At 51.4% G+C, this 12,380-nt stretch overlaps 1 protein-coding gene across 6 annotated transcripts in view; it reads right to left on the bottom strand.

Moving 5' to 3' along the window:
* The window catches only part of Pde4a (phosphodiesterase 4A), a 61,914-nt gene that overhangs the window by 16,159 nt on the left and 33,375 nt on the right, over positions 1–12,380 (bottom strand). For 4 of the 6 annotated variants that reach the window (XM_021171448.3, XM_085844459.1, XM_029481683.2 and 1 more), the window contains 5 exons: positions 4,754–4,945; positions 3,850–3,886; positions 3,691–3,761; positions 1,500–1,549; positions 1,266–1,378 (listed from right to left, as the gene is read on the bottom strand). In XM_021171448.3, the coding sequence (XP_021027107.1) occupies positions 1,266–1,378; positions 1,500–1,549; positions 3,691–3,761; positions 3,850–3,886; positions 4,754–4,945 (463 nt within the window). Of the gene's footprint in view, positions 1–1,265; positions 1,379–1,499; positions 1,550–3,690; positions 3,762–3,849; positions 3,887–4,753; positions 4,946–11,237; positions 11,697–12,380 lie in introns of those variants that run through there. The other 2 variants (XM_085844461.1, XM_021171447.3) reach the window with 2 other exon arrangements.

Below are 12,380 nucleotides of genomic sequence, written 5' to 3'. Positions count from 1 at the left end.
CTCTCTCTCTCTCTCTCTCTCTCTCACACACACACACACACACACACACACACAGTCTAACCCGTCCTCAGGGACACAACTGTCTCTGACTCCTTTTCCCAGACAAGCGTCCACCCACAAGCATTCCCTAAGGAAGACCGCCTCCACCTGCACACTCATTTCCTGACAGACACCGCCCACAAGGGCTGCAGGCTCCCAGAAGCAATTCATATGGCCTTACTTACTGAATGGTGCCCCTGGAGTTGGGCAGGGAAGCCCCAAGCCCTCCCTTTACATTCTTAGAACCTGCATGGAACCAGAGATACTCAGACTCCAACCCAGACCAAAGTCACGCCCTCAGACAAAACCCCCCGGCACGGACGGCCTGGACACCCACAGCACACTATGTGACTACTGGTGCACAAGCGCACACCGTTCTGGTGGTTCACATCCGCACACAACTGTGCAGAAGAACCCACATACACTTGCAAATGAGCAGACAAAAAAGCCATCCGTTTGCCAGGGCTGGAGAGATGGTTAACAGCACTGGCTGTTCTTCCAGAGGACCAGGGTTCAATTCCCAGCAACCACATGTAGCTTGCAACTGTCTGTAATTCCTGTTGTAAGGGATCTGACACCCTCACACAGACATACACACAGTCAAATCACCAGTGTACAGAAAATAAAAATAAATGGATAGTTTTTAAAAAGCCATCAGCCATATAGGTTGTATGCCAGGAATGCATACTCAGAGAGATCACACAAGCACACAGCCTCCATGAGCGACAGTCACCTGCAGAGGATGACAATGAAACCCTCCTGTCCCACACTTCCCCACTTTTGTCAGATCTTGGCCCCGCCCACCACCTAAAACTGGTGCCTCGATTTGTACCCAGTACCCAGCTCCAGGGCTGGTGTCCACTCCACTTCCCAACTCAGTAACTGGTTCTGCCACACCAGACCCAGCTACATCTCTGTCACCACTCACAGGCCATGCTGGATAAATACCCCAGCCACCCTGCCTAGAAGTCTGCTCATCCAGAGGATTACCCACACTCAGCACACCACCCCCTCTGCAGTAGTCAGACTGCTCACTGGACCAAGAGTCACCTTGGGGACTGGCTCTGCTCACCCTAAACATTCATCCTGTCTATGGGTCCTACCCACCCCAGTCACCCTGCCCACCAGCCCTCTTCTTCAACGGTGCACACTATCTACTAGCACTACCCATCAAAGGGTCCACTCAGCCCTCCACACAGAATTGACTGCTCCTCAGCCCCGCCCACCTTGTGTGAAGCCATCTCGCTGACAGAGCGGTAGGTCTGCATGGTCTCCAGCTGCTCCAGGCACCAATCCAGCTCTTCCAGGGTCTCCCGGGCCAGCTGCTGGCATGTCTCCTCTGAGGAAAGGGTGGCCAGGGAAGTGACCTAGAGGGTCCCCAGACAATCTCCCACCCCAGTGATGAAGGTCCACCCAGGGTAAGGGGCCCCTCCCCAATCTCTAGGCTTAGGCTTAACTACCTGACAATGTGGCCTTGCAGACAGAGGGTGGCCCGCCCAGCGGGGACCTCCTGCAAAAAGAAAGAAAGAAAGAAAGAAAGAAAGAAAGAAAGAAAGAAAGAAAGAAAGAAAGAAAGAAAGAAAGAAAGAAAGGAAGGAAGAAGATTCCAATGTCAGCCTGGGTTCTCCCAAAACCAGCCTCCCTTACCCATGAGTAACAACATCCTCCTTACAAGCCACCCTCTCAGCTATGGGTCACAGGCGTGTACCACCCTTCCCTGTATATAAGATGCTGGGGAGGAACCCAGGGCCCCTTCAAGTCAGACCAACTGAGTCCCAGCCCCAGCTACTTATTATTTGCTTATTTTTGTGGTGCCTGAGATTAAATCCTGACCTCTGAAGAGGTGTGTACAACTATCCCACTTTCTAATGTTTAACTGTGACTGTGTGTGTGTGTACATGCACATGTGACTTCAGGTGCCCTCAGAGTCCAAAAGAAGGCATTGGATCCCTCAAAGCTGGAGTTACAGGTGGTTGTGAGCTATCCCACAGGGTAAGCATCCTACCACTGAACTGTATCCCCATCATATCCCCAGCCCAGGAGCCTGTACACAGAGAACAGAGTGGCCCAGTTAGATGAAACTGGATTCTTTTGCAGGTGACAATGTTTGAAACAGGATCTCACTGAAGTATACGGGCTGGATTGGAATGGGAGATCTTCTTGCCTCAGCCTCCCTGAGCCCTGAGATACTCCAACTGGCTGGAATCTAGTATCACTGAGTCTACACTGCTCATCCGTGGTAGGGCCAGATTCTGGGTTCTCAAATTTCTTCCCTCCCCCAACTTCTCAAGCTTTAGAAAATGGCTGTTACGCAAGGGCTGGTCACTCCAAGCCATACTCTCAGCCCTAAAATAAGAGGGACCATCTCTCCCCTATTTTTTTTTTAAGACTGTGTAGCCCTGGTTGGCCTGAAACCTGCTATGTAGACCAGGCTGGCCTTGAGCCGAGAGCACCCCTGCCTCTGCCTCCAGAGTACCTAGATTAGAGGTGTGTACAACTATCCCACTTTCTAATGTTTAACTGTGACTGTGTGTGTGTGTACATGCACATGTGACTTCAGGTGCCCTCAGAGTCCAAAAGAAGGCATTGGATCCCTCAAAGCTGGAGTTACAGGTGGTTGTGAGCTATCCCACATGTGTGCTGAGAACTGAACTCAAATTTTTGAGAGCAGGGTCTGCTCTCAGCCATTCAACTACCCATCCCTCCAGCCTCCAGGCCTTTTTTTTTTTTTTTTTTTGGTTTTTCGAGACAGGGTTTCTCTGTATAGCCCTGGCTGTCCTGGAACTCACTATGCAGACCAGGCTGGACTCGAACTCAGAAATCTGCCTCCTGAGTGCTAGGATTAAAGGTGTATGCCACCACTGCCTGGCCCCAGGTTTATTTTTTAAAAAACTTTTTTCACATTTATCACATGTATGGGTACGGGGCATGCAGGCCACAGTGTACAAGTGGAGGCCAGAGGACGACGGATGGAAATCAGTTTTCTCTATCCACTGTGTGAGTTCTGGGCAATGAACTCAGGTTGTCAAGGTTGACTGCAGCATCTTTTATCAACTGAGCCATCCTGTCTGACTTGAACTATTCTTATTTATTGAGCATATATATATATATACTATGTACCAGGCAATGTTCTAGCACTTTGTGCATGTCATCTCCTGGGTTTCTCACAGACACGTTCTGCAGCTTTCCTCTTACAGAAGGCAAGCACCTCTCACGGGTCTGTCTAGCAAGTCGTTGTCGTCGTCGTCACTGGGAGCCCAGGGCTGGAGCTGAGGCCCACAGCCTCCCACCATCACAGAGGCCTCTAGGCCTTTATTCCTAGCATCCTTCCCTTGACTTAGAAAGGGTTGCTTCAACAGAGGGGTCAAGTGTGGGCTGGCCTGAGGTCACAAAGCAAGATGAATGTGAACTCTGATGTTCTTTTTTTCTTTTCTTCCCCTGGAGACCAGGACTCACATAGCCTAGGTTGTCCTGAAACTCCCTATGTAGCCAAGGATGAGCCTGAACTCCTGACTCTCCTGCTTCCATTTCCTGAGTACTAGATTACAGGTGTGCACCGACACACCTGGTTTATGGGTTGGCATGAGCCGAATCCGCAGACAGCCATTCCTGTGCCATGAGTGTGGGTGCTGGGGGCTCAGCTCCACTTACTTGTTGCTGGGGATGGGCACATTGGTTAGGAGTGAGAAGTTGCTTCGAACGTTGCGGAGACTGGCCAGCACCTGGGGTGGGGGACAGCTTTAAGGAGAGGCCTCTACCTGCAGGAACCACCAGGCTGGGTCCCTTCCCCATGAGAAGAGGAGGTCTCACCTGGGCAAACGGGGTCACAATGAGGTCTTCACCGTGCCTGAAATCAAGAACAGGGACAGGTAAGGACTCCAGGGCCGCAGGGTGGGCACTGTGGGCTTAGGACTGGAGGAGATTCAGGCAAGGCAACAGTGGGAAAAACACACTGTAGAGACTACAGACAGGGAGGGGGACTCTGAGAGAGAAAGGCAGGTAAATGGGGCTCCCACCCTGTAGGTCTTATAAGCCAGAGTGGGCTGGAGGGGAGCCCCAGAAACAGGAAGAGACAATTAAAGGAGAGGGGCACGGCTCAGTGGCCTCACCCACCACATGTGACTCCCTGAATCTACTACCAGAACCAAACAAAGTAGAAAGAGACAGAAGCTCCAAAGAGCCAGTACTGGACTCTGGGCTTGTCATCTCGGTTCCTAAGAGTGCTGATGCAGGAGAGTCTGAGGTTAGCTTATCTGCTCATAGACATGTAGCTCAGTTGGTGGAGTGCTTGACTAGCATACAGGAAGCCTGGGGTTCAATCCCTAATACCACATACATAGGGCATGGTGCTATGAATCTATAATCCCCACACTTAGGCAATGGAGGCAGGAGGATCAGGAATTTAAGAACAGCTTCAGCTACACAGGAAGTCTGCAGCCAGTCTGGGCTACAGACCCTGTCTAGGACTGGAGGAGAGGGAGAGCCAGACATGAAGGTCACCAATGATTGGCGTGGGCAGAACTGGTGGGCAAGCCAAACCATACAAACTTGTAAGTCCTGTGTAAGAGGGAAAGGGGTTGCTTACCCTTCAGTGGGGAGGATAATGTGTGTGGACTGACCAAACTGGGGGTTCGGTGCCCCGCTCTGCTGGGAAGGGCAGCCTGTGGCAGGGCCAGGCCTAGGGGATCTGGTGAGTAGGGCAGGGTGTGCTCACGCTTCGCTGGCGACGGATGAGTTCCTGGACATAGTCTTCGGTGACATGTCATAGTCGCTGTCTGAGCGGTAGAGGAAGGATTCTCGGCGCTGGCTGGTGGCTGCCCCGGCATGCAGCATAAGCCCCGGGCTCGCCTGCGAGTCCAGGGGGCTGCGGCCAGGGGACGGTGTTGGCCCATTTTCTGCATCCAAGCTGCAAAAGACAGAAGGAAGTGGAGTCAGGGGGCTGAGATGGTGCTGGTGAGGTGACGGTGGTGTGAGGTGTGAAGCTGACAGAGAAGGTTTGTGGCAGGGATTCTTCAGGAGAGAGGGGCTGGGAGTTAGCTCAGCCGGTAAAGTGCTTGTCACACAAGCAGAGCAAGCAGAGGGGCTTCCATTCAGTCCCTGAAGGTAACACTTTCCTTTTTGTTTTGGAGACAGAATTCCTCTGTGCCACCCTGGCTATCCTAGAACTCACTCTGTAGTCCAGGCTAGCCTCGAACTCATAGAAATCCACCCATCTCTGTCTCTCAAGTGCCTTTACTTCTCTGAATCCACACTGTCTGGGTCTGAGGATGTAGTAGTCAGTAGAGTGCATTCCTATCTTGCCCAAAGCTCTGGGTTCCATGCCTAGCATGGCATAAAACCAGGAATGGTGGTGCATGCCTCTAACTCCCTTACTTGGGAAGTGAAGGCAGGAAGATCAGAATTCAAGACTACCCTGGGTTTCCTGGAACCTTGTCCCAAAACAAAACAAATCAGCGTGCAGGGGGCTGGAAGGATGGCTCAGCAGGTAAAGATGCTCATCACACAAGCCAGCTGACCAGAGTTTCAAATGAGACACAAATGATGGGACAAAGAAATTACTCTCACAGTTGTCCTCTGACTTACACACACACACACACACACACACACACAGAGAGAGAGAGAGAGAGAGAGAGAGAGAGAGAGCAAGCTAGTGTGTTGGAGAGAGAGAGAGAGAGAGCAAGCTAGTGTGTTGGCTCACATCTGTAATCTCAGCACTTGAGGAAGCATATCTGGGTATATAGCCAAATCCTGTCTAAATTTTTAATTTAAAAATTTAAGGGCCACTGAGATGGCTCCATCCTCTGATCTCCACCCTAACACGCCTGCACACATGCCTACCTGTGTCCACATAAAAGAAATAAGAATGTTTAATTACACACACATACACACACACACACACACACACATACACACACACACACACTGTGGGGAATGGTGCGTAATTCTGAAGTTTTCACAACAGCTCATTGTCCAAGTACCCATCCAAAGAAAAGCCCTGTGGGCTGGCAGGACACTAGGGTTAGAATGTCAGCTCTCAGGAAAGGGCTAGGTGAAGATAAATCTTGGTTCCAGCTTTAGCAAACCAAGGTGACCTTGAGTTCATTAGAAGGACCATACCCTTTCATAAAGGCTTTGCTAGGCAGTTTAGTCCCAACACTTGGGAGCCAGAGGCAGATCTGAGTTTGATCTCTGAGTTCAGCCTGGTTCACAGAGTGGTAGCCAAGGCTACCCAGGGAAACTCTTTGTTTTTAAAAAAAAAAAAAGGCTTTAAAAATCAACTGAGGGACTGGAGACATAGCTCAGCTCTAAAGAGCCCTGGCTGTATGAATAATAATAAATAAATCTTAAAAAAAAAAAAAAAAAAAGGCTGGCAAGATGCCTCAGCGGGTAAGAGCATTGGCGGCTCTTCTGAAGGTCCTGAGTTTAAATTTTAGCAACCACATGGTGGCTCACAACCACCCATAATGAGATCTGACGCCCCCTTCTGGTGCTGTCCAAAGACAACTACAGTGTACTTATGTATAATAATAAATAAATCTTTAAAAAAAAAAATCCCAAGCCGGGAGTGGTGGCGCACGCCTTTAATCCCAGCACTCGGGAGGCAGAGGCAGGCAGATTTCTGAGTTCGAGGCCAGCCTGGTCTACAAAGTGAGTTCCAGGACAGCCAGGGCTATACAGAGAAACCCTGTCTCGAAAAAACAAACAAACAAAAAATAATAATAAATCCCTGGCTGCTCTTGCAGACGACACAAATTTGATTCCTACCTCACAGACACCTGTAACTCCAGTCCCAGGAATCTGGCTCCCTGTTTTTGGTGTTTGTGGGAACCAGGCATATACATGGTGCACTGACATAAATGCAGGCAAAACATTCATATGTTAAAAATAAGGTTGTTAGAGGCCCATTGGACACGCAAACTTTATTTCTTTCTTTTTTCTTTTTTTTTGGTTTTTCGAGACAGGGTTTCTCTGTGTAGCCCTGGCTGTCCTGGAACTCACTTTGTAGACCAGGCTGGCCTCGAATTCAGAAATCCGCCTGCCTCTGCCTCCCGAGTGCTGGGATTAAAGGCATGCACCACCACGCCTGGCTACATGCAAACTTTATATGCCCCAGTACAGGGGAACGCCAGGGCAAAAAAGTGGGAATGAGTGGGTAGGGGAGTTGGGGGGAGGGTATGGGGGACTTTTGGGATAGCATTGGAAATATAATTGAGGAAAATACCTAATAAAAAATATTTAAAAAAAATAAGGTTGTTGTTTTTCTCATTAAAATTTTACTGAGGGGCTTGGCTACCTAAATATAGAAAAACTTGGAAAGGCCATAGGCCAAAACTGACAAAAATGGGGGCTGGTGAGATGGCTCAGTGGGTAAGAGCACCCGACTGTTCTTTCGAAGGTCCAGAGTTCAAATCCCAGCAACCACATGGTGGCTCACAACCATCCGTAACGAGATCTGACTCCCTCTTCTGGAGTGTCTGAAGACAGCTACAGTGTACTTACATATAATAAATAAATAAATCTTTAAAAAAAAAAAAACTGACAAAAATGTTCATAATAGCTGTCAATTACCAAAACCAAAATAACCAAAACCACCCAGCAACTGATGAATTGATATATTTTAACAAATTCAGACCCTGGAATAGTATACTCCGTGAAAGAATGGTGAGCATGTCTATTTATTTGTTTGTGTGCATGGGTGCACACATGTGAGTGTATACCACGGCCCGTGTGTTCGGAGAACAACATGAGAAAGTCAGCTCTTAGCCGGGCGGTGGTGGCGCACGCCTTTAATCCCAGCACTTGGGAGGCAGGGGCAGGCGGATTTCTGAGTTCCAGGCCAGCCTGGTCTACAGAGTGAGTTCTAGGACAGCCAGAGCTATACAGAGAAACCCTGTCTCAAAAAAAACAAACAACAACAAAAACCCAAAATAAATTAAAATAAAAAAAAAATAAATAAAAAGTGCTGGCTGCCTTAGTCTCAGCAATTGGGAAGCAGAGTGGGGTGTCTGTGTGGTTAGAGGTCAGTTTGGTCGCCAGTCTGGTCTATGCAGGTGAACTCTGGCCTCTAGTGACAATGGCAGTGCTCAGTGAGCACCCGCTGTGCCAAGGGCATCTTTAAGTGACTTCCTCTCTCAGCTTCATTTCCCCCGCCACTGGTTCTGATTTCAGACTGGATTTTTAGATTTAGCACGTTGGCCTTCATGTCTCGGGCATGGGACTCTAGCCTAAACATGGAACTGACTTCCATTTAAAAGAATGATTACATTTTACTTGTCTGTTTATTGTGTATGAGAGAATGTGTCCGTGCCATGGCATGGAGAGCTGAGGATTCGCAAGAACCGCTCTTACCCAGTGAGCCCCTGGGACAGAACTCACAGTCGGGCTTAGTGGCAGGCGTGTCTACCCACTGAGCGATCTGGCCCACACTACTCCTCATATCCTGTCTGCCTGCTTCTGTTGTAATGCTTTGACATACTGACCCATTTATTTCTGCCACTGTTTCTTGAGGTGGGTCCTGTTAAAATTCCCAAGGACATGAAAACTGAAGCAGAGAATTATCACCTGCTGCCTGATGGCCACAGCCTGTCTTTCCAGGACTTGTGCAGTTTGAGGCTCCCACTGAGGACCCCTCCCTTGGCCCTCCAGAGGCACAGGAACGTAGGCTACAGTTTAGGGAGAATGGGACCCACACAGACCCTGAGAGGTCTTTTAGCTGGCATCCTGGTGGCAAATCTGCCCGCCCCCTAGGGAAGCAGTGCGCGTCAGCGGGAGGGAGCACAGGGGCCTGCACGGTAAGCAGATGGTCCCTCGGGTCCTGTTGTTTGTGCTTCAGGCCCGAATGTCCCCTGAGCTGAGCGCAGGCACAGGGGACAGGACTGGGCTGTTGAGCTGAAGTCCGGGTCAGGTAACCTTAGCCTGCAGTCAACCATAACGCCCTCAGCCTGATCCTTGGGATTCACACTGTGGAAGACGGGAGGTGACTCCCACAAGAGGCCCACTAACCTCTCCGTGCATTCTGCTATACACACGCTCATATACACACACTTAAAAAGACCCCTGTCCCTCCTGTTTGTCGCTAGCTTTGGGGTGGCCCAAAGTCAGCCACAGACGTCTCAACAGGAGGCAAAGTCACAAACTATACTGAGAGAAGACAAGATGTCGGCACTACAACCCCCACCCAGACAGCAGGGCTAAAATGACCTGCTCTAGACTCTCATTGCAACCTCAAGAGACAACGAAGCCAGTAAAGTCTTGGTCACGTAAGCAGGAGGGGCTGTGTCTGCATCACCAGCAGCAGACTGGTGAAGACAGGAGTCCTGGGTCTCCCTAGCCCCATAAACGAGCTTTCGCCAGTGATGCGGCTCTCAGCAAGAAAAGGTTCAGTATTCCAGGGACTCACACAGCAGAGAGAGAGAATGAGCATCGGAAAGTGGTCCAGCCAGATTTCTGAGTTCGAGGCCAGCCTGGTCTACAAAGTGAGTTCCAGGACAGCCAGGACTATACAGAGAAACCCTGACTCGAAAAAAACCAAAAAAAAAAAAAAAAAAGAAAGTGGTCCAGCGACCTCTGCCTCGTGCCAGATAATGAAAGAATGTAATGACGGATAAGGACACAAAGACAAATGCCACTGAGTGTGCCCCATGTTGGGAGGCACAGGCTCACACATGCATTAGCTCCCCACTTTCCAGGCAAGGAAACTGACCATGAGGTGAGAGATGTATGGGTCTGGGCTGCAGTCAGTTGGTAAGGCACTGCCTGGCACGTACAGAGCCCTGGGTTCCATCCTAGCACCAACAGGCATGGTGGTGCATGCTTGCCATCCCAGCACCCCAGGAAGTAAGGACAAGGTCACCTGTTCAAGGCCATCCTCAGCTACACAGCAAATCAGAGGCCCGCTTGGCTTAACAAACAAACAAAACACTGGATAACTTGGTTAGGGTGGCTTTGAACTTGGGGCTGCTAGGCTCTGCATTCTGGGAGCAGAGAACAGAAGACAAGCCTGCTGTCTCCCAGGCTCCTTGCCCTTCTCCACCTGCTTGCCTCAGAGGAGGTGCCAGGAAGCCTCTGTAGAAAGGCCTGGTTTGCTCTGTGAAGGTCACGCGGAGGTTGAGTGCCGGCTCTGGCATGTGTTGGCCAGGCGGGCTCATGGTGCCAGTGTCATTGCTGTTTGTCAGACTGGATGTCAAGTCTTGCCACCTGTAAAGGTCTGGGGCAGAGAACCTATGTGTCCATACCTGACAGACAGAACTACACAGGATGGGGAGGGCCAGGTGTCCCCACTGCCCAGGTGTCTGTTTTCCTCTTCCTGTGGCCTCATGAGACCTTGCACAGACACTGCTGTCTTTGACCCCAGTGGTTATCAGGTGGGGGGGGGGGGGCGGGGGGGGCGTATTTTGGTGACAGTGTCTTCCTGGGAAAGGGAAGGTGTATACCAGGGTGTCCCGAAACTGTTAACATCTGTGATCACTTGTTCTGGTCAGAGGTCACCTGCGGGTTCTCCCAGTGCCTTGACTAACCTGGAGACCCTGGTAAAGTCTAGAATAGCAAACACTAGGTGACCTAGCTTAACCCATCTGTGGGTGTGGCCCTGTGTGTTTTTGCTGGAAACGGTATGTCTGTGTCCATCAGGGTTTCTGACCAGATTGTGCAGTGGGGCAGGGAAGAGAGACGTCTTAAGTCCAGAAAACTTAAAGGTCACTTCCTGGCAAAGTTCTACCCACCCAACTCAAAATGCCCCTAGGGCACTCTCAGGCACCTCCCCCACACACCAGGGCTTGGCTTTCAGTCTAACTGCCCCAGCTAGGGGTGGGGTGGGGGTAGGGATCGGAGAAACCATGTAAGGCCTGGCTCTTGGCCAGTGGCTTGGGAATGGAGCCCAGGTGACAGGCTGGACACCCATATTTGCTGCCAGGGAGAGTGCTAAATACTCAGCTTGAGAGGAACAGAAAGGCCCAAGGAACCCTAACTTTGTATAGACAGGTTGAAGTGGAAATTAGCACCCAGTTCTGGAGCCCTTCCATTAGCAGGCACCCCCACATTATTAAGGTTAGGGCAGGGGGCAGGATCCCTTGCTAGCTGTGGGAAGCTATTTAGGGGATTCCCCAAAGGGTGGCTACTCTGGGAAGAGTCCTCTTCCCACAAACAGGCAAGAGCACCTTCAGGTCACAAAGTAAGGCAACTGGCTGCAGGCCACCCACCTGACACATCTGCCCGGAGGGTGTCGAAGAGTGTCCTCCTCGCTGAAGGAGAAATGGGTCAATGACTCCGGTCCTAGGGGCAATGCCAAGGCTGGGGGTCGGGGCCGGGCCCGGGGTGCTGCACTGGAGCGCATGAGAGCCAAGCGCCGTCGGGGCCGGCATTGGGGACCAGCTGCTGCACGGGAGGGTGTGCGGCGCTGCACGCCAGGCCCGAGGTGCCAGCAATCGCAGGCACCGCCTCCACACTTGTCGCGTCCTAGCCCCTGGCACCACCCTTGTGGTCCCCCACGGGACGCGAGTACCCGGTGCCTGTGTCCTCCTCACGCGAATGTCCGCAGCGCCTGACTCCCTCTTGCAGAAGAGCCCTGTGAAACTGAGCGCCCACTTCCCGCCGGTCCCACCCGGGCCTTGGGGACACCCGGGGCTCTGGTTTCCCTGGCTCCCAGCCTGCGGCCCTTCCCTCTGCCCCGGCCCCGCCTTCCACTCCTCCCAAGCCTGACGTCGAGCTGTGCCACCTCCAAGTCTCAGATCGCCACCGTGTGCCTGTGGGGGAACCAGATGCACCCCAGAGGGCGGAGTGCAAGGCTAGGTGATCAAGACCCTAGGGAGGGACTGGGTGACATATACTGTGAGGCAGAGCTGAGGAGTGGAGGGACAAAAAGTGAGACAGGCACAGAATCAAACCCAAGGGACATTTGTGTCCCCCACACCTTGCCGTATCCTAAAGGCCAAACTTCTACTCTCCTTTCCCCCGCCCAGTGCCCAGGGTGAGTCCCAACAGCATCTGTTCTAAACAAGTATATGTGGAGAATAGGCCCAGCTACAGGGAGGAGACCCAGCAACAACCTGGGCCCACCTCCAGGCTACCACAAAGTTCAGTCTCCAGGAGAAAGGGATGTTTGGAAGGCACACCGGATGTGGTTTCTAGGCCGCTTCCTGAGGCTTTCTGTCCCCACAGCCCATCCACAGTCTGACTAGGCAACTATCCATGCCTCCCTGCCATAAGGTGGTATCACTACCAAAGACCCTGGGAGGGACTGAGTGACAAGCCAGGAGACCGAGCTGGGGCGTAGAGGAACACGGAGTCACACCCACCCCCATAAGGCAACATCATGTCATTTCACAGGCTGTTAAAAGCTGGTG

This window comes from Mus caroli, unplaced genomic scaffold (assembly GCF_978045245.1).
Source record: "Mus caroli unplaced genomic scaffold, Mus_caroli_1 scaffold_11, whole genome shotgun sequence".
Taxonomy (NCBI): domain Eukaryota; kingdom Metazoa; phylum Chordata; class Mammalia; order Rodentia; family Muridae; genus Mus; species Mus caroli.
Note: the sequence above shows the minus strand (reverse complement) of the source record. Positions and strands in the feature narration are given on the sequence as shown.